Source organism: Pygocentrus nattereri, chromosome 12 (assembly GCF_015220715.1).
Source record: "Pygocentrus nattereri isolate fPygNat1 chromosome 12, fPygNat1.pri, whole genome shotgun sequence".
Lineage (NCBI taxonomy): Eukaryota > Metazoa > Chordata > Actinopteri > Characiformes > Serrasalmidae > Pygocentrus > Pygocentrus nattereri.
The window spans coordinates 21536102-21563163 of NC_051222.1; the positions used below are offsets into that span (position 1 = coordinate 21536102).

The following is a 27062-nucleotide window of genomic DNA, read 5'->3' on the forward strand; positions in this document are numbered from 1 at the left end:
AGAAAGGTAATAGAAGAAAAGAAGAAAAACATTTGTTGCTGGTGTTTTCAGAACAACGGTATGTCCAAACCTCAATATCACTGAATGTGCTTGGGATATAGGAATGCAACCAACTTCTCAGACTGAACTTTGGAGTTTGGGAGACTGAAAGCAAGCCCGCTGAAAAGAATAGAAACTGTAAGGCAAAGGGTGGAAAAAGAAAAGTCAATGTTGTACTTGCACAATACTGTACATAACCCACCCACACATCCTTATGCTCTCTCTCAACGACTCTTTTTTTTGTGTACCACAGTAACATTCTTATAAACACAATTTTATACACATTCCTTTGTCCATTTTTGTCCATACACACACAAACACACACACACACACACACACATACTGTTGCATTTTTAAATACAGAGATTCTCCAAAAGCCTGGGTCGCTGTGGTGTAAGTCACCATGTTCTTGACATGTTTGTAGTATTTATCCCCTCAGCTGGGGCAGTGGTTACTGTAAGTCAAATAAAACAGACCCCTTCTACTCCAAACACAGCATACTTCTCCCTCACATGCGGCCCCCAGCCTCCACTATATGCTTCCCTTTAAAGGAATACCACATTCAAAGACGCTAACATAGCTAATACTGAATGACAGCCGGTGAAGGGAGGGATTGTTACATCCATGATGCTAATAGGTTGCTTTGTGCTTTCAGTTATTATTAGCAGTATTAGAATTTTAGGTGCAGTTTTCCCTGGAACTGTAGAGCAGCTTATGTCTGTGTAAAAGAGGTACGAGAGGGGATAACATCCACCATAATGAAGGCTTGAATTCAAACATGGTAGTGATACACACACTTTATAACTTCTGATGACCTGCTTATAAGTGTATTTATATACATTTACATATTTACAGTTATTCTTGATCATCAATGTCAATGGGAAAAAAGGGAATGCTGTCTTAGGGGGCATTCAGACAACACCTTTTTGTACAGAGGTGCGCTGTGTTTTTTGCTTAAAAAAGAAGTACAACTTTTTTTTTTGGTGGAGGATGTTAACATATTTGATTGACAGGTAGCAGGTAAACAGGAGAGAGCAATTTCAGAAGTCCTGAAGGGCTGAGACACGTGATAAACATTTTCAAACTGATATAAAAATGAAGAGAAAACTTTTTTGCGATCAGATTATGGTGATCTTGATGTTCAAAAACAGCCAAAATGTTGCTTTTCACAATGAATATGCAATAGTCAAGGTTAAATAAAGAAATTAGCCTTTTGTTGGACAGAAGTATTCAGCTTAATCAATGATAAATGATGACAGAAGTATTTAAATTAACCCATGATAAACAATGAATAATATTAGTTTAGTTCACAGTTTAAAGATGTAAAGTGGTTTGTGGAGGGTGCCTTTCATTCACCACTGCCCATTACTTCAAAGGCATCATCTGAACTCTGTATTTTTCACTGAGAGATGAAAATCTAATATAATATAAATACAATAAATAATCATTTAAAAAAATGGCAAATGAATCAAAGCAAGATTATTTAGTTTTGTGGTCTAGCTACAAGGCCAATGTATCTAACACACAAGGGAACTTTGCATCCCACAAATTAACACTGTGCAGACTGCATTCTAAATTGTCAGACACAACTCAAACTTTGACAAGTTGTTAAGTGATCTCAAATAGACTTGCTTTCTGACACTGTATGACATGCTATCTGTACAAATGGACAAAATTCTGTGTAGCTAAAAACAGTGGTAACCACAGTAGTATTTGTCTGTTTTTATCTGTTTACATTGTCTTAAGATCATGTGCTAAACCTCTTTGGTTTTCTCCCTCAGATCACGAAGAAGCAGTGCTGCTGGAGTGGGGCTCTGCGCCTGGGCTTTACTTCCAAAGACCCATCGCGCATCAACCCAGACAGTCTGCCTAAATACGCCTGCCCAGACCTCGTCTCCCAGAGTGGCTTCTGGGCTAAGGCTCTGCCGGAGGAGTTCGCCAATGAGGGCAACCTTGTGGCCTTTTGGGTGGACAAGAAGGGCCGCGTCTTCTACCGTATCAATGACTCCAGCCCCATGCTGTTCTTCAGTGGCGTACGCACCGTCGAGCCTCTCTGGGCCCTCATTGATGTCTATGGACTGACCAGAGGGGTGCAGCTACTTGGTGAGTGACTCATTAAACCAAACCACACAATGCATTTACAACAGGCACACAGGTAACCTCACGCTCAGCTGAGGGCTTTTTGTCATTAATTGATATCATCTTTAATATCCTGTAATCTGTTACCTTTATATGATATCACATTTTGATTGTTTATAGTTGTATGTTATTAGTATGTGCCAGGGGCCAGATTCACAAAAGTGTTTTAAGAAAAAAAAAATCTGAAATGTGCTTTTTTTTTTTTTTCTTAACATTATCATTTTAAAATATTGACATTCACCATTTTGTTCTTTGAAAATGAGTGAGCATGTCCTCTAAATGGAACTCACTTAAATATGAAATGTTTCTGTACATATAGAGGACAATTTCTATTTATTTGAGTTTAAAAACAGAACCTAAACTGGAAAATGTGCCGTAACTTTGGCACAGGCCACATTTTGTGTTTTATTTTGTCCCAGCTTGTTAAAATCAACAATAAATAAACAGTAATTGTGCATTAAAATGTGTTCTCTGTGGAGAATGTATAATTATTTTCACTTGGAAAATCAACAAAACATTTGACATGGGGCTTCCAAAGTCTGATCATCATGAGCCTACATTGCTTTTAATGTTTATAAGTTTGCGTAAGTATCAATTTTGGCAATAACAATATCAGTTAAAGCCATCTATAACAAAACTGTCTGGATAATGCTAAAACTTTGAAGTTTTGCATTCCATAATTTGTTATTTAATCTTGAACCTCAGCTCAGTGCCTTCTGCAGCATACATTTGTGTATTTATGATGAAACGAAGAGAATTTGCCAGCTTGAGCCCAAATGTCCCGTCAAACTTGTTAACGATTTTGTGGTTCTAGAAACGTCAGGAGTTTGTTACTGAGTGAAAGACTGCGTGTTTTGAGGATTGGGTCATTGTGTTAACAGCGACCGGCCAGGGGTGCATAATCACACTCAGTCTGGCACGCATAGCAGAACTTAGCAGGGCATTCCATAGGCTAGGCTTTGATGTCTTGGTGTGTGTGAAGGTCTACACACAGTCACACACACATACAGCCTTAATGCTGTCACCCCCTGAGGATAATTATAGAAGCAGGTCACATGCTCTACAGATAGCCCCATCTATCCCAATTGTGCACTGTGCCAATTGACAGCAACCTCTCTGCCTGCTATCTGCAGTCTGTGTGGGATGGTTTTCTGGTGTTTGTAACTTTATCTAAGCCCGGACTGTCTCGTAAGTTCTGGCACCGACATGCATCACCAAGCCCCTGTTCCTCGACAGCCTACTCCTTGACACAAGCCAGTGTGTGTGTGTGGGTCTATGTGCGTCCCTACACACTTTCTACAACTCTAGTACCGCCTCTACATCTGTAGTTCAGAAAGCATGGGCTACTTCCTCTCCCTTTGACAGTCTCCAAATGGACAGATGGCCCATGGCTCTGGGTCAACACAGCACTGCTCTAGTTCCCATCAAAAACGGCCCCCAAAGCCCTCAGTGCTGGTAAGATCAAAGTTGAGTGGCCCCACCCGTATAGTCGAGAGCAGAAGGGAAATAGCTTGTACAGTGTTATCAGTAGAAGGAGGAAGGGTACAGTGGCTTCTAGTACATCCACCCCAGTGGAAGATTATCTTCACTTCAAGGCAATAAGAAGCCAATTGGTGTATCCACATATATGCAATGAGTTCAATGCTTTAGAATTGTAAGACAAGTAGACAGCTATGGATGGCACTGATATGATACCCATTATCAGTTGGATATCAGAGAAAATAAAGGTAAATCCTGATCTTTTTCTTTAACAGATCTAACCTGAATTCATTATGAAGCCAGATTTAGCAGTCGAAAGATTGTCCACAAGGGGGAGTCCCCCAGTTGAGCCAGTTACCGTGGCTTACTGAAACAGATGAAACCCACACCAGCAGAATCTCATTAAAGCACATATTAAAATTTCAGTAGAAAGGATAGCAGAAATTAGCATTATTGTATCAAGGCTACAAGACATAAGTAACAGCACATTTATATGTCGTGTTTTATTGTTTTCACAACATCTTAACTAAAATAAATAACTGCATTAAAATAAATGTATTAAACTTTACAGAATTTTTTTTAATATTTATCTTTGTTTCTTGTAGAGTTCTTAGGGAGTTTTTTTCTTGCCACTGACACCATTGGCTTGCTCCAGGTGGCTTGGACTCGCATGTAAAAAGTGCTATATAAATAAACTTTGAGTTGACAGATGTGTGCAGCTATTTTCCAGAAATGTTAATCATTTTCCTTTCCATCATAGCTGTAAGTATGTATATTAAAGTGACAGAAAAAGGGTCTAAATTGTGATTGTTGTTATGGATTTGGAGTTGCAATGCTTTCCACCTGCATGTTGTTGTGTACGGATATCTACAGTTCCTTGTAATTTTCCACATTGCTTTTGGCCCCAAGGGCTCTTATCAAAGGAATCAACATTTGTTATGCTGTAGGCCTATTCATGGCAAAATTCCCCTACGCACCACTAGGTCTGAGACACTCACATAAACATACTTCCATCCACCCTCCCACATAGACACCCACGTATACCAGCACTCCTCTGGAGCAACTTAGATTCACTTAGATTACAAGATCACTGAGATTAGCTTGGCTGTCTTTTCACTTCAGTAAGCCATATTTGTGCTTGTATGAATGTGTGCGCATGTGCATATGTACGTGTATGCTGTGTTTGCTCTTGCACTGTACTGTATGTGCTCTTATTGTACTGCAACATTTGCCATATATGAGTCAGGACTGGTTTGACTTGCTGTGGTGGTTGCCAGATTTTTGTTAAACAATCTGTTGTCCATTTGCCCATAGAGCCAAACTGTTCAGTTATGCTAAGAAGCACCTGTATTCAAAGACAGTCACACCAGCTTTCTCTTAATGTCTTTTAGTGTTTGACTTTGCGTGAGGAAAGAACTACAGTTATCTTGGGAAAGTACTACAGTTGTAAATTTGTCTTGACATGAATGGTATTTCTGGCTCAGTAAATCATTAAGCCTTCTACATTCATTTTTTTCATTTTTGCCATCATCCAGCATTTCTCTGCCATTTTATCTTGGTGATAAATCTCTTAAGGAAGTCGGTCATGAAATGAAAGTCCACATGCACTTCAAAGTCAGTGTTGAACTATTCCTTCCTAAAGTACTGTTCGGATGGGGTTAGTTTTACTTGAGGAAATATATTAATGCTAGTAAGTTTTTATTAATGGTGCTTTCCAGGTTCTGTAAAGATCACTGTAGCTGTTGCCTTCTATAATCACTGTGCGTTATGTCAGGCTTGTGCTAACCAACATGTGGGTAAATATTGTCATACTAATACTTTTCTTAACCCTGTGGAACCGAGCAGTCAGGCCTGAGAATTTGGTGATGACCCATTAAATCTGCCAGCTGAGGAGTTGCATCAACGCATAGAGTCTGTGCTTTCTGTGTTGGAGCACTTTTTAATCACTCAGTAAACTATGCACAAAACTTCCTTTTTAATCTTTTCAATCGAGCACACAAGCTCATTCAAAACACAGTTCAGGTGAGTAAGTACCTATTGCTATTTTTTTTATAGCTATTTTTATTTAGAGTAACAATGAAGCTCAAATGATTGTGACTCCTGATTCCTGTTCATGCAGTCTCTTGTGTACGGTAAATAAATGTATCTGTGAATTTTCAGCTTTGATCACTTTCTTTACATATCAAATAAATGGATCAGCAGTGCTGAGAAATCCCATAATTAAAGAAAAAGACTATTTAAAACAGTAGTAATAACCACATTTTTCCATCGATTTTCTTTCTGAATAGAGTTTTCAAAGTTTTAAGTTAAAATAACATGTATACAACAGATATTTAGCTAGTAACACAGAGGCTCAAAGATGCACCGGCAGTCTTATACACTACATTCAGTTTAAGCCTCAAGCCTGACAAAAATAGATGTGAGGCTCCCCTTAGGGTAAAAAGGGCCTGGAGCTTAATGTATACAAAGTAAATGATGATCAATATTGATCAGAAATTTCACATTTAGATATTTTCTCCAAATTTTTACAGACAATCATTGAAATTTTCCCCAATTTTGATCATTGGTTGTAAACTAAGTAATGATAATCCTAATAGCAGGCTGCTTTCACTAGAAAGCTAGCTAAGTAGATGGATAAAGCTTGAAATTATGCTAAATGTTATTATGTGTAATTACATAGAAACTTATTTTCCTGTCCTGTATGAATTGAACATAAACATCACATGTACAGTACAAAAGAGACATGAAGATGTTTAAAACTATCTCAGCAGTAATTGTGTGTTTTACTTTTTAAACAATATTTAATTATAGCACATGAATAAATATACAGTAAAAAGTAACAAGAAGGTGTTTTGAAAAAAAGTTACTGATATCTCGTCTGGAGGAATGCAGTTCGAAATTTGGTTCCTGTCTCTTGTCCGTGCACTCCAGTCATTGGATTTGGTAAAATCTCTGCAAAAATCTCAAGGAACTGTTTAAGGATAACACATTTATGAAAGCCTTAAATGCATGAGGGTTGAAACTGATTTGCATTTTCCACACATTCATTAGCATAATTTGCTGTCCATCGATAATGAAACACTGGCAGAGGAACCTAGTACTTTCGTAAGTGTAGTCATTGTCCTCCTCTTCACTTCAGGCCTATGCCGTTTATAGCAGCAAGAACCAGTCATAAACAAATCCAAGAAGCTTCCTGAGGCCCTCTCAGCTTTGAGTGCGAGACTCAAAGGTGTCACTGTGACAATCTTGTTCTTTGCTAGCATTTGATTTAGCACTGCGCTGCTTGGGGGCCTTCAGCTGGGCCGCATCAGTATAGCCTTCTGGGTGCAAGAACACTGAGTATAATGGAGCAAAATGAAGTCTTCTCTCAAGGCATATGGACACACAGAGAAGGAGGAATGTTGTTTAATAAATACATGAAGGCTAGGCTACTCCACAGCCCTGTCACTCAGAACCACTCAGATACACACACATTGGACTGTATATGTGCGCCCCTGAGTGGCTTCAGATGTGAGAACTTCAGTGCAGAGTTGTAGTTGGACCCAAGCCTAGAAACATGGCTAGGATAAGTATTACACAATCAAATCACCAGGGTTGAATTAACTCTTACAGGGTCTGGATTAACTCTTTGTTGAGAAAAAATATTATTTAAACCATGCTGATTGGGCTACAGTTCATCTGCATACTGCATATTGCTGCTACAGCTGCACAATAAAATGTATTTTGATTGAAATCTTATTAAAGGTTTAAGGATGGTTCGTTTTCTGTCCAAAAAGAGGGGGGAAGGGAGAAGCTTGGTTGCTTGTCAAATCCAAAGCAGTACACTGTTCTTCATGCTTGTCTTGATTTTATTTACATCATTTCGACAGCAACAAAAGAATTAAATCGAAAATAAATTTATACGTAGCTCAACAGACATGCGTCCCAAGCGCAGTTCACAGCATCACGACACGGTCAGATAACTGTGCAGCTCCGTTTCTTATTCACTACCACCCACCAGACATGAGATATCAAGGAAATTAAACTAAAACTCTTGAAGACACACTTGCTGTTAAACATCAACTATTCCACATCTCAGAAACATTCTGGCCATGTATTACGCTCTCAGAAAAAAAGGTATGAAACTGTCAGTAGGGTAGTACCCCTCCTTGTACTAGAATTGTACCCTCAAGGGTATATCTCAGTACCTTTAGCCAGGGAAAATAATAAAATAATCCATTTAAATGATATTTGTGCTGACTGCACACACCCTGTCTCATCTCTAGGCTTTATCCTATTCTGTTTTAAAACATTAGGTTATAAAAAGGTACAAATACGTACTTTTCACCTGGAAAAAGGTATTTAAGGTTCACAATTGGACACTAAAACCACTGTTGTACCTTTGAAGGTACATTTACATTGTTTGTACCTTGATGAATGAAAAGGAAGCTGCACAGAACCTTTATTACTCACATTGTAGGAGGCATGTGTCTCCTTCAAAGGTCTTTGAAAAAGATCTTAGTGACTAAGGCTCAGTTTCCTAGACAAGGATTAAGCCTAGTCCTTGACTTGGCAGCATTCTGAAAAGAGATTCTCTATTGAAAGGAAACTGTAGTCCCTGTGTGGCAAACTGAACCTCAAACTGCTCATCTGGTTGGTGTTTTAATAGGACCGTTGATAAAAGTGACATCTACATTTAGATATATAGAAACAATGCCAGTAAATAGGGCTGTAAATGGTGGTTGAAAGCACACATTCAGTGACCTTGATACTTGTGCATTAATGCGATGCGTAAGGAAAAACAAAAGAGCAGCTGTTCCTCAGAAGACAGAGAATGTCAATGCAGAACATGTTGTCTCAGCTAGAAGAGACCATCCAGAACTACACAGTGAGGGATATTATAGGAGGGTTGCAGTGCACAAAGCCCTCATTACAAAGACAAATGCATGTTTGAGAGTTCAGTGATATGAAAACTTTCAGCACTGCCTTACAGCAAAGTGGAAAAGAGTACGTATGGGGCATACACCAAGAGAATGGTGCAGGCCTTGACCACTACAGTGAGGGGATCTGGTGGCTCTGTTAAGCTGTCAGCGTGGATCAGTGGTCACCAGCCCTCTTCCTGGAGCTCTGCTTTCCTGTACAGTTTTGTTCCAGCCTGTATCTAATAATTTTCCCCCCTCATAACCTAACACTAATACATCTGATCCAGCCAATTTGAAGAAGTTAATTAGCTAGTTCAAGCTTTGGCAGATTGTGTTTGGAAATAGACTCTGCAGATCTCTCCAGGTTGGTGACCACTACTGTAGATAGTAAAGTTATGTAAATCATATTCTATGGCTTTCGCAGTGACTGGATCTCAACCCAATGGAGCACTAATATGACATTTTGGGCTGACAGGCAGCACTTTCCATCACCATCAAAACACCAACTGAGGGAATATGTTTTGGAAGTATGGTGTTCCATCCCTCCAGTACAGTTCCAGAAACTTGTCAAATCTATGCCAAGCTACATTGAAACTGTTCTTGAGGCTTTGTTTTTTCCATTAAAATGTGAGCTGTCTGTTTGTAAGAAGTATTGTACAGCCATCCTTAATTTGATTTACACTGTAGATTCCCTAATGTAGAAAAATAATAGTGACATCCAAAATTCCACTCACTTAAAGTGTGGAATTCATTCTTGATAAATTGCCTTAGGTACTAAAAATAAAAGTCAACATAGCTATCAAATGGGTAATATATTTCATCCCTTATGTTTGTAATTTACAACTCCGATACACACCAACAGGTTTACAAACAGGCCAGGCTGTTACATATCGTTTCAGTGAGATTTATTTAAGGCTTCAATAGACTTTGGCTATCATTTTTTATGTAGACTAGACAATTATGTGTACCTGTTTCCCAGAAGCAGTGATGCCTGCCTCTTTATATCCGTTTCTCATTTAATAAAAAAAAAAAGAAAAAAGCAGTTTTGTTTCATAAATGTAGCAGTCATACTGCGTGCACTGACACAATGATGAATTCCAGCCATCCATATCATTGGTAAAGTATTGTTTTCCATAAAACTGCAGACAAGACAGTTACATTTACAATAAAACACCCACAAAGGACCGTTCTCCGTCATTTGTCTAGTTTAATCTACATAGGCCTAGTCAATGTTATTACTTTCAAATGTCTAACTTGGCAGCATGGTACACAATCAGAAACCGTGATGGATAAACTCTATAGATCAGCATGATAGGATTGTTTTCCCTCTGAACCCTGGCTCCATTCATTACAGGAACAGTGGTGAAAGATTTTCCCTTACTACAACTGTAGTTGGCTAGTAAAACAGAAAATATAATTCACAGATTCTAGACCGAAACTGCCTAAATACAGGAACAAAAGGTCACACTCATAGTTTCCATCACAGTGATTTTCAGGTGTATAATTATGTGAATAGGTTTGTACTTTTGAGATCAAATCTAGCCTAACATTAGGAACAAATTGTGCATAATGGATGCAGATATAATACTTCTCAGCAAACATCACTTCTGAATGCACTCGTATAAGTTTTCCTTATAGAGAGTGGATAGTCTTGGCAGCTTCAATCCGTGTGGACTTCTATATGTCAAACCTCATCATACTGTTTATGTTTCTTGACAAATGAGTAGTGATTATTGCATGCATTCTCATATGAGGAACTGTGAGAAAGGAGAAAAGTGGATGTTTTTAGGCACACAAAAATGGTGAAAGCTTGATGAATGTGGCAGAGCTTATACTATGTCCTTTGTTTTTGTCTTTTAAGGGCCTGGCTGGTGATGCGCTTGTCTCTGGAAGTCTACTTTTAGGCCAACTTAGTTTCAGATAATGTCATGAATTTTGTTAAAAGATAAAACACTGATTGTTAATGCTGTTTGAGACAAAAATTGTATAATGTTGGAGTTTAAAGGCTTAGCTGGAAAGAGGCAGGCTTGTCTTAGCTAGCATAGTGGCTAAAAACTTCTCTTGAATGGCACTGTGTCTAAGCGAAGGACTATGTGATAACTCATTAAGTCACTTAAATCTTAAAATCTAGACAGAAGACTATATTTCAACTTATAATTTCTCATAGCAAACTAAGACTAATTTTGGACTAAATGTTGCTGTGAAAAATAGCTCCAATAGCCGACTGTAGTCTTTCGCAAGCTAGTGGTTTTGCTTGTGTTATCAACTGTATGCAAAACGTTAAAGCATCTACTAAAACAATTTGGGGGTGGGCAATGTTATTATGCAATGTTATTCTGTTAGAAGAGCTCTTCAAATTGCAGATAAAAAGGATGGTCATTTCCTACAATTCTCAGTGGTCCTAGCTCTGTTACAAATAATTGCTTTAAAAAGCTGGAGTCAGCAGACATGAAACAACTAGGTTCCCATTTACAAAAGTGTGTCCAGGTTTCACAGCTATAGTAACATTCTGTAGAACACATATCTTAGCCTAGTTTGTCCATATTCCACTGTTCCTTTCCAGTAGGCCTAGCAAAGATTTCAAATACCTTATATAATGTAAACACATACTTGCTTCAAGCACTTCAAGTGCAGCCCCTGATATGGGATTTCAAATAGCCTCCCTTCAGAGTTATGTGCCCTACTTAGTACGTAAGAGGCATATTTGGGTATAGCTGTCAATGTTTGCTATATAGACATAAGTAATTTAGGTCCAGGTTGCAGAGTAGAACTTGAAAGCCTTGTTCATGTTGGTGGTGAGCTAAAGATCACTTGTCGAAAAGTATATAATAGTTTACAGTACTACTTCGTGTTGGTCTAACTCTCTAACCTCAGTACAATTTGATTTGAGTATGATTTATGAAATGATTCAGTGTAAATCTCAAGTCTCACCACAATACAGTTTAATTATTTTGGTCCAATTCAGAAATATGTTTAAATATAGACTGAATACACAAATGAATGTGACTCCAGGTACTATTTATGCAGTAGTGGAATATATATAGGTATTTCTGAGACTAGATGAAATAAGATAATTCACCTGTAAAAGGAAGACCATCAAAGCACATTTCAAATATCAAGCTCAAAAAATGATGCAAATGCAAAGAAAATGGGACTCCTAAGTACTGTGCAAGACCTGGTAGACCACCAAAACTGGCACCATCAGATAAACAGCTTTTCAAAGCTTTCTTCTTTGAGAGAGGAGAAAATCAAGCTCCACTCTTACTTCAGATGTGAACACATCCACATCTGTTCCACTATGACAAGACTAAATGAGTCTGAAAGGATGTGTAGCTGTGAAGAAGTTCTTACTGAGGAAAGGAAACCGACCAAAAAGTAGAGGCTGCTGCTGGTCTTATAACAATGGGCTGACCCTTTCAGAGTTCAGACTTCAACATCATTGAATGTGTTTGAGATTATTTGGATTGTGAGAATCAGAAAATACAACCAACTTCTAAGACTGATCCTTGGAGATGTGTCTCTAACTTTGTAGTGTACCAAATATTTTTAATAGCCTGGAAATTTTATTCAAATATTTATTGAATTTCTACCTTTTATATCAGTAAATCATTATATGTTTTTGCTTCCCTTCATTATCAGACAGTGAGCTAATCAGTTAGTCCCAACATCGAGAATATGAGCAAACATTTTCCTGTTTCTTCTGTTCTCAGTAAGTTCACTGTCCTGAGAAAACTGTCAGAGTAAATAGTCGTAGGGAAATACTGTCCTAATGGCGACAAGCAAAGATTTACTGATGAGCTGGCCTTGCCAAGTTACAGTAATTCAACAAAGCTGTTCATAATATGTCAGTGTGGACGAATAATGGGGGGCTAAGCAAATAAAGCTGGCAAACGAAGTAAAAAACAGCAAGGCTTTCTCACACATACACACCCACCCACACACACACACACACACACACACACTCACACACACACACATGCTGTCAATAAATTATATAATGATTCATCTTCTGATACATTTATCTCTCTGGATATTGGTTAATGTGAAAAGCCTGTTGGAGTGCTAAATCGTGAAATGATGAAAGGCAATAAGGAACTGTAACTTTGTTAGGACCATGCAGCTTATTTAATAATGCTCTGTCTTTACCTTCATTTTTCTGATGAAATAATGAATGAAAGAAAATAGAAATGACTGACACCAGGTCAATACACTTTGTCCTGTCACAGGCTAATTCTCAGTGTGATTGATTTCATGATTCATATAAGAATTTGATCAACACAGAAGTTTGACTTGGCCGAAGACGACCATTCCAGTCTAATAAGTTTAATTGAAAAGCCCCTCGCTGGGAGCAGAACCCTCCAAAAATAATACATTAAATATGGGCCATATTCACTAGTTGGCCAAACAAAATTAGCATCGTAGCGTAGGACTGCGGGCTCACAACTGTCTCCGTGCTACCATCACAAGCATAAACAATGCTAATTGTATTTGTTTGGAAGACCAGCCGCTCTGGGGCTGAATGAATTAGGAAATTAGAACAGCAGATGTCATACGATTCGGTAACTCGGGCGAACAGAATGTTTTGACTGTGCCTTCCATGCTGTTTTCTGAGGTAAGGGAGGTCGGGCGAAAACAAAACGGAAGGAGATGTCAGCAATGTTTTTTTTTTTTTTTTTTTTTTCCCTTTCTCCCACTCCTCAAGCCTCACGTTTAGCACAGGAAGTTCTATGAAGAGCTCTCAAGGTGGCGGGAAGAAGCAGTGTTGACCTGTTCCAAAACAGTGCATGTTCCTTTTCCTGCCTTTAAGTGTCCTTTCAGTCCCTTCTCCCAAACTTAGATCTCCTATTTTCCTCACATTTCCTATACGCCAGGGGCTTCTGGATGGCCAAACATGGACTCTATGGTCAAGATAAGGTGTGGTTTCTTTCATATATATAGGCAAGGGCACTTCAGGGCCTCTTTCAAGCAGCCAGACAAACAGCAGTGTATAGAACCTCAGATAAACATCCACATGTTTGGGGATGTGGAGACACATGGCAAGACATTCTCTCTTGCTGGCCGAGGCTTGGGGCCTGTTCCGGGATTTCATTGTCTCTGTTGACACGCGAATAAAGAATGAACTTCTGGGCCTTGTGTAATGGCAAAATGCTTTGAGGTGTGATTCCTTGAGTTGTGATTGAAAGTTGGGCCCAACTGTAATAGGCCTTGATTGGAGTTGTGCCCCAGTATGATAAATTATCAACTCAATGTAAAGAATGGGGGCATATTGAGTGAGTATGAAGCTGTAAAGCAGAGAGTTTAGTCAAAGGCTTTAAATGATGAGGTCGTTATTCCAAAGCTGCAGAAATATGATTTGCAACTTATGCATCACACTCTTTTGGCCGGCATGGAATTTGGGGATGACCTTAGGGGGAGACTGAGAGAGGAGGAGAGAGAGAGAATGGTCCGAGGGGAAGGGGGCTTTTGTGCCTTACAGAGTATTTGTTGGGGTCTTATTGCTGTGGCCATGTGCCGCCGGGGAGGCTGCTGCTCTTTCCAGGGAGATTTCAAAAGCGATGCTGTGGCAGACTGCCAACAACACTCCACATTAAACCTCCTGTAACCTTTGTCTGTTCTCTCCTTCTCTTCCATACACACCCAGTTCATGCATACATCACGCAGCCACTGGAGTTTTCCATTTCTCCTCCTCTTTCTCTTAGTGGGGCCACAAAAAGAGTGAGCAGATGCAAGCCTTCTCCCTCTGTCTCCTTGTCTCTCTCTTTGTCTTTCTCTATTGCTCTCTCTCCTTTTCTCTTTCTTTCTTTCTTTCTTTCTTTCTTTCTTTCTTTCTTTCTTTCTTTCTTTCTCTGTCTTTTCTTCTGTGTCTCTGTCTCTCTGTTTCTCTTTGTCTCTCTATCTCTCTCTCTTTCTCAAAGCCTGGCCCTGTTACTGATGAGGTCGTGAGAGGAAAGCATAAAGGCCAGACATAGAGCCAGGAAAAGAGAGATAGATTGAGAAGGCTCTTAGAAAGCAGGTAGAAAGCACCAATAATGAAAGCGAGAGCGAGAGAAGGTCAACACTGGCCAGCTTTTCGTCTGAAAGTAGAAAACCAAAGCAAACTGAAGCCGCTTCATCACCTCACTGCCATATTTGGCCATTTTTATCAGTGGCGGCCAAAGCAGTGGGTGATTTAAGCGAGGGCTTCTTTTGTTTATCAAACCCCACATCTGCTTATTTTCTGCCTGCTTTTGTGTTTAGCCCAACAGGTGCTGGGGCCTGGTGCTTAAAAAACGCCTGAAACGTTTTTTTAAGAAAGAAAAAGAGAAGAAAAGCGTTAAAAATAGGTGGCTGTGTTCTATGTGTGCAGCTGCTACCCATCAGTTGCAGCGTTTCGGTCATTTGAACAAATCCAACAAGGCTGGATTCATATCGCCTCGGAAAACAGCAAAACATTTGGGCTTTTTGAAGTCGGCCCTTTTTTTAGGGAGATTAGAATCTGGTCTCGGCCAATCGGCTCACAGCTACGGCGGGCCTTGCGTGAAAGGGGCCAATGAGACAAAGGGAAAGGGGGCGATTGGCGGCCGAGCAGGTGCGGGATAATTAGAGGGGCAGCAGCTGGCGTCAGTTGCACTCGTCTAGATATAGGCACCCTCCTCTTCTCTCATCTTTCTCTCCTTTCCTCCTACCCCTTCATCCCTCCATTCTGGCTCCCCACTCTGAAATCACACAAAGCCAGCTTGGCCAAGAACAAAGAAGTGACTTCTACTCATTGTTTTACTTAAAAATAAACATATTATCAGCTTAATAAATCCACAGTCTTATTCTTCACTCTTGTAGTTTGTGTATTAGTGTCATAGTAGTTACCAGGCACATACACTGATTAGGCATAACATTGTCCAGCAGTGACACTGAGGTGTTTAAAAACTCCAGCAGCACTTCTGATCGACTTGTACCAGCACAACACACTAACACACCACCATCACGTCAGTGTCACTGCAGTGCTGAGAATGATCCACCAACCAAATAGTACCAGCTCTGTGAGGGTCCATGGGGGTCCTGACCACTTTAGAACAAGGTAAAAGAGGGTTAACAAAGTATGCAGAGAAACAGATGGACGACCGTCTGTAAATGTAGACCTACAAAATGCACCTGTATACTAAGCGGAGCTGATAAAATGGACAATGAGCATAGAAACAAGGAGGTGGTCATAACGTCATGTCTGATCAGTGTATCTTGTGTATTATAAACCAATCAGTTTTTACATGACCATTTCCCAACTTTTGCTTATCTTTTATTATTAAACCGGTTGTTTTTGTTACTGTGCCTTTCAGACTAATATGCGTAAATGAGCTCTGTTCTGATTGGCTGCCTTATTTTTGTGGCTCATTCAAAAAGGAATTCATGTTGGTTATAATCACCCAATGCTGTCTACACACGTTTCCTTTGTATGTCAAGCTAGCCTGCTCTCCACTGCATTTATTTCCAAGAATAACTGACAGTGCTGCTGAGACAGCTGTCCATCCAGAGCAGAAAGATACACCTTAAAACTGCACTGGATTTTTAAGACAGTGTTGTTAATTAGCTCTTCTGCACTGCTCATCACTGACCCAATGAAGCAGTGTACACAACCTGGTCAGGGTTGCCAGATTGGACGGATTCACCCAATCGAGTGTTCTTCCATTACCATGTAGCATTTTTATGAATAAATAATAATAATGATGATGAATAGTAATTACCTTTTTAAAAATCATCTTGAATCATTAAAGTGAAACACCTGTCTTTAGCTTTCCTTATTCTAATAATACTTTTTGTGTATAAAATGAAAATATTTTAAAGTTGCAGCCCTATAGCATGAATGGAAGGAGGTAAACGGCTGTAGGACAAATGCGTGGATATGTGTAAACATATTAGTTTTCAGGACAAAAAAAAATCAAAATGGGTCATTTTTGCAGTTAAGTTTCCATATATGGACTTTTTTTTATAAAAAAAAACAAACAAACAAAAAACCAACTACAAACGCTTGATTTGCTCTAATATGGGCTCTGAACGGAATAATGGGTCTGGCGTTTACGAGGTTAATTCACTTGAATTTTATAGTTATTGATATAAAAGTGAGATCTGTGATTCTTTGTTAAATGATGGTCACAGTTAGCAAGCTTGGTCAGCTGAGAGGCACTGAATGACTAAGGCACTGAATGTCCCAATAGCAATAAAACCACACCTTGTTTTCTGTATTGCAGGCTGTCATGGTTTGACTCTGTATAAGTAGCCTATGGCCAGTGGCTTCCAGCTGTAAACGGTTTAAATCACTGTGTGTTTGCCTGTGTTGGTTGGAACAGTTCTTAGGTCATGGTTAAGCAACAGACTATAAAATATGTACTTGTGTGTGGGCGCGTGCTTCAAGCTCATCAGTGCTGCTATCAGTTGAACAGTCTTGACTCCAAGAAGGGAGAGAACGAGGGAAGAGACAGGGAGAGAAAGACATAGAAAGGAAGACCGCAATGTAATCTATGTTTTTTACATCTCGACCCACATAAAGATAATTTAATTATGCAGCAGTGTGTGCACAGCTTTCATTAATATTAAATGGGTCAACACCCCTGCTCTTTATTTAACAGCCTTGCCATTCCCATCTTTCTAATCCTCTCTTTTTTCTTTTCCTCCCGCATCCCTCCAACCACACCACCCCCCCTTTCCACGTGTCGTCTCTGTCCAAACCTGATTCTCCTTCTCTGTGGTTGTCCACAGCAGGATAAGGCAGCATGGAGCCTCCAGGCTTGGTCTAATCCAATTTAAGGCCTTGCTTTACTGTTACAGCCCTAGCCTAGCATCCGTGTACAAGCATCCTGTTCTGCTGATGTCATCTCTGAGTTCCCTTAATCATATAGAATGTGGGAATAGACTGAAAAACACTTGAAAGCAGTGATGGTCTGATTGGGAAGAGGATGTACTTACTAACATGCTTAAAAAGTAGCGTAACAAATTTCACTAATCTAAAGAGAGATTGTATAGTAATAATAGCGAGCTAACTATCCATAGGAAGCTATGGGAGTGTGCAAAGACCTTTTATTATAGGGACATATAGTAATGATATGATGGTATGAAAATGTAAGGTAACCGCAGTTTAACCATTACATTGCATTACAAAATTAGCATAGCAAACCACTGAGCAAGAACAAAGAGAGGTTGTACAGTAGCAAGCTAACACATTGCAGCTTTGAAGGGGAATTGTATGATAAAAAATGTTTAAAAAAAAAAAAAAAAAAAAAAAAAATATATATATATATATATATATATATTTCAGTTCTTCAAAGAAATCTTCACACCTCCAAAATTCAGTCTTAGAAGTTGGTTGCATTTTCTGTTTCTCCCAATCCAAGTAATCCCAAATGCATTTAGTGATGCTGTTTTATTGTTCTAGTACAAATCTTTTTCTTAATTTTCTCATTAATGGCTCCTTTTGACCACTGTCCTTTCAGTGTTGAATCATCTTCTCACACAGTGGATTTTTTTCAGATCTGAAGCAAGTCAGACTGACTGGAAATTGAATACATGAAAGGATAATTGGCGCAACCCTGGTGAACATAAGCAAAGCAGGCTGTAAAACCATGCTTTTCATTCAAAATATTAAAAACAACCTTTATTTGAAATATAAAATATAAAATCTATCATGAAATAATTTTTTCTCAAATATGTGTGTGCCACAATTGTTGGCACCCCTTCATTTAATACTTTGTGCAGCCTTCCTTAACAACTCAACGCAAAGCAAAAGATCTGAGATCATTCCAACATGCAGAACCTCTCCAGATCTTTCAGATTCTGAGGTGTATGCTGTGGACTGTCCTCTTCAGCTCATCCCAGAGGTTTTTTATGGGGTTTAGGTAAGGGGACTGGGGTGTTGATGGCAAAACCTTGATTCTGTGGTCAGTCAACCATGTGTTGATTTTGAGGTCTGCTTTGGCTCATTGTCCTGCTGGAAGATCCAAACTATGGCCCAGTTTAAGCTTCTTGGCTGAAGCAGTTGATTGAATATCTGCTGGTACTTGATGGAGTTCATGAAACCATGTATCTGAACAAGTTGTCCAGGGATATTAGAAGAAAAACATCACAGGTCCTCCACCATACTTCATAGTGGGGATGAGGTACATTTCTGCATGGCTTTCTTTGGTGAATAGAACTTGGTCCTACTGAAAGCTCCAGTAACGTCTGGCAAACTGTAGGCGCTTGAGTTTGTTGGTCCTTGACAGCAGAGGCTTTCATCTGGCAACCCTCCCAAACAACTTGTGGTTATGTAGGTGGGGTCTTATTGTAGTTTGAGAGACGTTCTGATTCCAAGACCTTTCTAATGTATGCAGTTCCCTCAGCTGTAATCCTTGGAGAATCTTTGGCCACTCAAGCCCTCCTCCTCACTGTGTCTGGGGTCAGTGTAAACATACGTCGTCTTCCCAGCAGAGTCTTAACATCTCCAGTTGCTTCTTAATTATTGCTGTAATAGAGGAAATGTTTTAGTTAACAATTAGTGATTTTCTTGCTGTCATTTCCTGTTTGAATCTGGTCTATGTGTGACCTCTCATTTAAACCAATTTAAGTATTCTAAATCGCTCCAGTGAAATTTAAAACATAAAATATGAAATGAAATTGATATGAATGCTTCAGTTAGGTTTCACTCTTAAGAAATGGTAGGGGTGCCAACAATTGTGGAACATATATATTTGCGAACAATATTTATTTCATGATTATTATTTTTTTCTTTTAATCATTATAGCATAAATAAAAGTTAGATTTGTATTAATATTTTGAATAAAAGATCCCAAGTATAAGCTATAAAGAATTTTGTACAGACTGTTTTGCTCATGTTTACCAGGGGTGTCGATATGGAGGGCACTGTATGTGTGAGAAACTTGCATGCCTGAGAACCTGATGAGGAAAGGGACAGAGTGTGTGGGCTGCCACACATCATTTTTGATAAGGGCCTTTTTCTAATTGCTTTCATCTAAAAATGCCTTTCTCTCTGCTCTCCTGCCAGAAAATGACTGCAGCTCACATATCAGGGGAATATCTGCCTCCTTCTCTCTTGATTTCTGTTTGAAGCTAAAAGGCACAACTTTAATAAGCCGCACTGCTAGTCGTGTTAGCGCTTTGTGCTTGAGGGCTATCCCCATGCTCCTTTTAGGAGTACTTAACACTTTTACAATTGAACAATTTAACAATTGTCTCCTTCCAATACACCAACAACCTTCCAGTCATTTGTCTTTCTTTAAAAGCTCAGTTAGGGCAATTAGATTTATTCTTTCCACACAGTTAATGGCACAGCATTCTCTTTTTAGTGGTAACAATTAGCGCTAAACACTACTTGACATCTAGGAAGGGCCTGTGCTGTTAGTTTGTATGGGAGTGGAAAGGAATGGATATCAGTCTGTTTGTGTGTGTGGGCGACCGTGTGAAATATCCTCAGATCCACCCTTGTCGTGAAGATGTGTTCAGAGAGTCATTTGGCAGCAGTAAGCAGAGACCTTGGATACTAAGCACTGTCTGCCAAATGGACCGTTTTTAAAGTACTGAATTTCAAAGTCTTATATTATGCCGTCTCTCTCTATCCTGAATGAGATGGACGGGTTTGGGTTAAAGTTTCCGACTGACCCTAAATGACAGGAGAAATGAAAGGCAACACAAAGCAGGTGTATTGTCTGTATCTGTGCCCAGATAATCTCCTTAACAAGCAGCATGTAGATGTTGTGATTATCTAAACAGACTGTCCATCCTGGCAGACACATGAGAAAGAATGAGTGAGTGTAGTGTCTGGGTTTGTGTTTAATAGGGTTGTAAAAATGCATCAGAGGGTTATGATTAATTATAATCAATTATAAAAATGTTATGTAATAAATGTATATTTTTGGCCTGAAGAAAGTTCTCTCTCAGTACCCATGGTCTGTTGTTTAAATATCTACTTTTCAAACTGAATCAAATCAAATCACAGTGAAATGTGAGATTTCAGGATGCATTCAATCTTTTTCTAAGCAATCATCATTTACTCAAATCATTGTTTTGAGTTGTTCTGTCTGGTTTGGCCTTTGTTTAACCCTTTTTCACAATAGCCATAAAATGCAATGTTCACCTTGGAGGCCCATTGATTAAACTGAGCAGAATATAATGAAATGTTTATCATTTACAAAACTGGAAGTAGAGTAGTAGTTGTCTTGCAAAGAGGTATGAATTGTTTTCACAGAAGGGGGTTTTCACTCCTTGCCTTTCACCCATCATTGCTCACTAGCAGCACAACACTGAATCACAACATTGTACAATCAGAGACCCAACAGAGTTCTGGTTTATCTGATAAGAGTTGTGGGAAAATATTTTCTTTGATTATGTGAATAATACATGATAAAGTATTTGGGTCAATTTCCATTCCACCAGTAGAATGGAAACTAGGGGTGCTGCAGAGACTACATGTGCTGACTAGGCATAGCTGTCATTATCTTAAAACCCTATAGGAAGTATGGTTTCACTCCTGCTCTCTTTGCTGTGCTCTCTGTCTCTCAAGGAGTAATTGAGGCTAAGAGGGTTTATCTGGGGTCAGAGCTAAACCAATTGCCTTTCTGGGCCATTGCTGATATGGAGAGAGAGAGAAAGAGAGAGGAAGGCAGAGCCACTCTTCTTAAAGAAGGCTGCAAGCATGGGTCTCCCTCTGACATAAATTTCTCTACCACTCTATCTTATTTTCTGCTAGGTACATCTTCCTTCGTTCCCCCGTATCGTTCTTTCATTCTCTCTGAAATCAGTCCTCATTCACTTCTTCCTTTCTCCTTGTCTGTATAAGGGGAGAGGATGTCAGGCAGGGTCACTGTCAGCAACACTCTTAGGCTAAGGCACTAATTGAGGCTAGTTGATGAACAGCAGTGAACTACATTTAGCGCTGTTATTTTCAGTGGGTGTCCAACAGTCTTTGAATGTGCAGATGAAGGCTAAAAACAAAACACTATCCAGCCAGGCTATCAGATACGCATCCGGACGTCTATGAGAGTGCATACGTTGGATAACTGTACTACTATTTGATATGCTAGCGTTTCAGGAGTATAGGAAAGAGTGTTTGGCGCAGCGCTACGTTACACTAGCCACCATTACACTGAATGCAGTAGTATACTATTCTAAGCAGCAACTGATATAAAAAGAAGAGAATGTAAAGTGATACTCCCTGGCAGCCATTTTGGAAAACATCTATTCATTAGATTAGTTACACAAACATTTTAAAATAGGACTGCGGATTATATTTAGGACAACATCAAGATTCTTGACAAGAGGCTAGTGGCTAAATCTAATGCAATTAAACTGAATTATAGTTGTCGAAACCACTGATAAATCTCATAAAAACAACCATTAAGAGGTTGTGGTAAATAGGTTAGGATCATTACATGAATCACTGTCCAGTATTTAGAACCATAGTTTGTATTGAGATTTCAACAGCAGCTTTTCAAATGTCTTTTGCCAAGCTTCTCCGTTTTCGCATTCATTAACATCTACATAAGCTGAGTATGCCAGCTGCTATTTAAGTGTGCAAAAAATTTCATAATGAATGAACTAAAAGGAACGTAATAAAACCTCTTTACCTCAACTTACATTAAAAGTTGATATCATTTTGCCTTCTCCTGTAAAGTTGACATTTTGGAGATACAGTGCTGTGAAAATGTATTTGCACCTTCCCAATTTCTTCTATTTTTGCACATTTGTCACACTTGAGTGATTTAGATCTTCAGACTACTTTTTAATACTGTTACTTTTTAATACTTTTAATACTGTTTGTAAATGATGATTTTATTTATTCAAGGAAAAATGCTGTTCAGCCCTACCTGGCCCTACATAAAAAGTAATTGCCCCCTTAGCTACTACATCAACCAGTTAACCAAATTCAATTGACTATTGGGTTCAATTTTACTATCCACACCCAGGCATGATTACTGCCAGAGCTGCTGAACCTAAACATCACATAAATAGAACCTGTCTGACAATGTGAAACAGGCTAGAAGGTGTCAAAAGGCAGCAAATGACGCCACTTTCTAAAGATATTCTAATACAGATGTGAAACAAAGTCAATATATCCTGTTCTAGACTGGTATACTCCAAAGCGATTGCTAAGGCTCTGGGACTCCAGCAAACCACACTGAGAGCCTTCCCAAGAGTGGCTGACCAACCAAAATTTCACCAAGAGCACACTGACAACTCATACAGTAGGTCCCAAAAGAACCCAGACAAACATATAAAGAACTGCAGGCCTCACTTGCCTCAGTTAAGGTCAATGTACATGATTCCACAATAAGACATTAGCAAGGTGCAAAGCAATACTGACCAAAAAGAACACAGAGCCTTGTCTCGCATTTGCCAAAATACATCTAGATGACCCCCAAAACTTTTGGTATAATAGTCTGTGGACTAATGAGTCAAAGGTGGAAAACATGGGTCCCGTTACATCAGGCATAAAGTTAACACTGCATTCCCCCATAAGAACATTTATCTCATAAGAAGATAAGGACATGGAAGATCATTTAAAAGTTGCGTTTTGTCTTTATTTGTGTTGTCTTCATCTTATATTAATATATGATTGGCTAATCTGAACATTTCAGTAACATTTAAGTGACAAATTAACAAAAAGAGAAGAAATCAGATACTTTTTCACAGCACTGTACTTGTTTTTCTTTGGACTGTGATGATATTATAATACTCCATTTATAGTTGTTACCTAGCATGATTCTGCTTTTCACTAGAACTTCTGCCTCAGTGCTGTACAGCTTTCTGAGTTATTGTAAAATCTTCAGGTCTACAGCTCTGTCCATCAGTTTGGACACCCAGAATTTCTTTATTAAAACTGAAGTTGGACACTGCTGACTGAATCTTTTACATATCTGCAAAAGATTTGGTTTTATGTTGTTGAAAACATTGAACAGCAGTGTATTTACAGTACCTCTGTCACAAGAACCAAATTGTACTTCCACAAGATATCCAACAACACGTCATTATAGATGACCAGTTTTGCTTTGCTTTGATTATGGAAACCCAAAGTTGCTCCTGTTTTAACCCTTGTTGTCCTCTTCCTCTTCTCAGACAGTGAAATCGTCCCACCAGACTGTCTCCGTCCCCGCTCCTTCACCACAGTCAGAGGCTCCTCCTCGCTGCGCCGTGAGGCCGACGCTTCCCGCCTGTCGGTCAGCCTGTGTGACCTGAACCTGCAGCAGGACGAGGCCAGGCTCCGCCTCCCTCCAGCCCCAGCCGCCTGCCCCATCCCCCAGAATTCCCTCAACTCCCAGCAGTCCTCCTTTCTCCCCCCGATTCTGGAGAGCGACCTGCGCTTCCACCAACTCCGTGGTGCCCATATCAAGACACTGGACGAGCAGACGGTGGCCCGGTCCGAACATGCTGGCCTGCGTGAAGAGCGCACCCTTGTGTTCACCGAGCGTCCACTGCGGTCCGGTGAGACTATCTTCATCAAAGTGACCAAGTCCAGTCCGGCCCGGTCCGGCTCCCTCTCCTATGGCGTCACATCCTGTGACCCATCCGCGCTGCGCCCCAGTGACTTACCGTACAACCCAGAGGCGCTGGTGGACCGTAAAGAGTTCTGGGCTGTCTGTAGAGTGCCCGCTGTGCTGCAGAGTGGAGATATACTGGGCTTTCTGGTCACACAAGATGGTGAGGTGATTCTGAGCCATAACGGAGCAAGCGCTGGGATGCAGGTGTGCGTTGATAACTCCCGCCCGCTCTGGATGTTCTTCGGACTGCACGGTGCCGTCACACAGCTGAGGATTCTGGGTAGGTTGATGTGCTGGTAAGCTCATACACTACTGATCAAAAGTTTGGAATCACTTGTCATACTAATTTTTATTATTTTATATATAGGCTAATAATAATAATGTATAATACTAACCTAATAACCTATAAAATAATTTAATATTATAAACTGAACTAAAATAAATATTTGTATAAGTATCCATTTTAAATACAAGCCTTTTGAATCTGTAATTTCAATAACCATTACAATTATAGATTCATTCTCAGTACTATGCAATTAGTGGTTGTAGGGTTGTAGTTTTAGATCAAAGGAAAGTTTCTCTATGATACTTATTCTATTATTTATGTATATATTGATCTCAGATTATCTGCCTCAAGATTTGATCATCCCCTGTGAAATACAGGCATTCTGGATTTTTTATTTTAATTTTCAGTCTTATACAGCTCCCTTGATAACTATAAAACCATCTACAGTTCTGTTTATCATTCTGCACACATCTAAATTGGCTTCCTGTTTTATAGTGTCCTACTTGTTGTTTCAGATTGTGTTGTTATAGAATGTTAGCATCATTATACAATGATTTCATATTTAAAAACATTGATTCTAAACTTTTGAACTGTAGTGTATATTGGTGTATACATTGGTGTATAGATTGATAAATATATGAATATGTTGACACAGTGTAACATTCCATTAAATTAGGCAGCAGTTTTTCTCAGTGGCTTTTTGTTATAGAAACAAATGTGTGAAGGAGAATGAGACTAATAGGTTTAAGCCACGTCAGTGCTAATAATGGATTTACGCTGGCGTATGATTACAGTTGGGTTTCATCCAAGAATACAGGTGACACTCTTGTTGTCCACTTTGCTGTTATGTATCTGTGTTAAAACTCTTATGAGATTATCTCAGTCTAGTCTAACACAATCTCCTCCCTGTGCGGTCAAACACACTGTACTTGTTCACTGTCAGAACGAAAGTAGCTCTAACACATAGCACTCAGCTTATAAACGCGAACAATAATGGCAGAATTACCATTACTCATGTTGACTATGGCTTATGGCTCAATAATTTGACTGATGAGACAGTCAGACCTTCATTAAGGTGCAGAGTATTCAGACACTCTATTCCTCTTATTGACTGTAACTGTTAAGGGAACGACACAGCTGAGATACATCAAGGACTGAAGCTTTTCAGTCGATACTGTGCATCAGATTGTATCTGCAAGTCTGCGATCACTCTGTCCTTCGGTTTAAATATTGTGCTGTTTTTACCGTTAAGGCCCATTCCACAATTCTTACCCTGTCTGTGGGTCCACCGCAGATCTGACCAGCCCAAACAAGTATTAATCTGACCAATCACTAATATTCATAAAATAATCATCAGAAGCACATGCGATTTCTTTATTATACCTTTGACAATTAAGAGTCAGTTTTCTCAATTAATACTTTAATACTTTGTTTAAAAAACAGATGCTTCTACATTTTAATTGCTTATCTCTTTTATATAATTGTGTATAATGTATTTTCTCAGTGCTGTGGTTATCTTGATATTTAAAGCCAAAAATTCTGAGATTTCGTTTTTGTTTCTGTTTTGGACACATTTACCAATTTTTGACCATATAAACGTATGAATAAGAATGTACTTCTTGCTTCTATTGTTACTCTAATTAATCAAATCAGTAATGTGTTCTTAGCAACGTAAACTCTGTTCTACAACAAGCACAGCAGCATATAGAAAGCTCCAATTCACATGCTGATATATTTCACTATGGCAAGCTATTTGAGTGCTGATTTTAACGAGACAAAGTCCCTGAGTGTGTCTCCAGCTAGATCCATGATAAGATAGGGATAATACACTCAGATTTATGGTTTCTGTTTTTTAAAGACATGGTCATCAGCTGCAATCAGTTCTGATGAATATAAATGCCCTATTGTACCGTCTGGGAATTCATTACTCACTTTAAAGGACTTGAATGCACTTGAATGTACTGTGATTGCTACCCACACACCTTGCTTCACTCACAGGAGTTATATATAGTCCAGGTACATGAACCAGGTAGAGGAGACAGAAAGCACCAGACAAAGCATCAAGTAGAGCAGGAGAGAAAGAGAGAGAGAGAAAAAAACTGGGCTAATAACAGGAAGTGCGACAGGAGGGTGTGTGGGCATCTTGTGACCTGCGTTTGGGCTGTGAGTGCTCTCCAACACACGTCTGTGTTTCTCAGAGTATATTACGCTCTGCCACATCTCCCCCTTCACTGTGCCAACTCTTTCCTTCTCATTAAGGTCCTGTGCAGAGGGGACTTGGTGGCAGAAGAGTGGGCGACTTGCGCGTCGCTTTAAAGCAGGAACATCTCACACTTATTTTTCCTCTATGACATTCTCTTACTTTTGATGCTCTCGTGCTGTCCAGAGCTCTTCTTACCCCTCATTCGGCCAGTCTTTCTGTAGGAGCCAAGGTACAAAAAAATGTGTTTTTTTTTTTTTGTTTTTTTTTGCTTTATTTTTTGTGCCTTTCTGTTTGCTGAGGATTGTAGGTGGGATTAGGGGCAGGGTGGTTGAGATTACTGAGTGGCTGTGGTTAGGAAAAGAAAGAATATTGATTGGTATCATGGCGTTGCCAAATGTAGCAGCAATACCCAACTGCAAGACCCAGGGCGGGCAAAGCCATAGCTTGATTGGAAGAATCCACTGGTTGTGTGGATGCTAGCCAGCTAGCTAACAAGTTGTCTATGCTAGCTAGCTGAAGCG

The 27062-nt window shown here is 39.4% G+C and overlaps 1 protein-coding gene across 2 annotated transcripts in view; it reads left to right on the plus strand.

Moving 5' to 3' along the window:
• The window catches only part of neurl1aa (neuralized E3 ubiquitin protein ligase 1Aa), a 112159-nt gene that overhangs the window by 71272 nt on the left and 13825 nt on the right, over positions 1–27062 (plus strand). For both annotated transcript variants that reach the window (XM_017698990.2, XM_017698991.2), the window contains exons 3-4: positions 1821–2142; positions 23631–24332. In XM_017698990.2, coding sequence (XP_017554479.1) covers positions 1821–2142; positions 23631–24332 — 1024 coding nt within the window. The remainder of the gene's footprint in view (positions 1–1820; positions 2143–23630; positions 24333–27062) is intronic.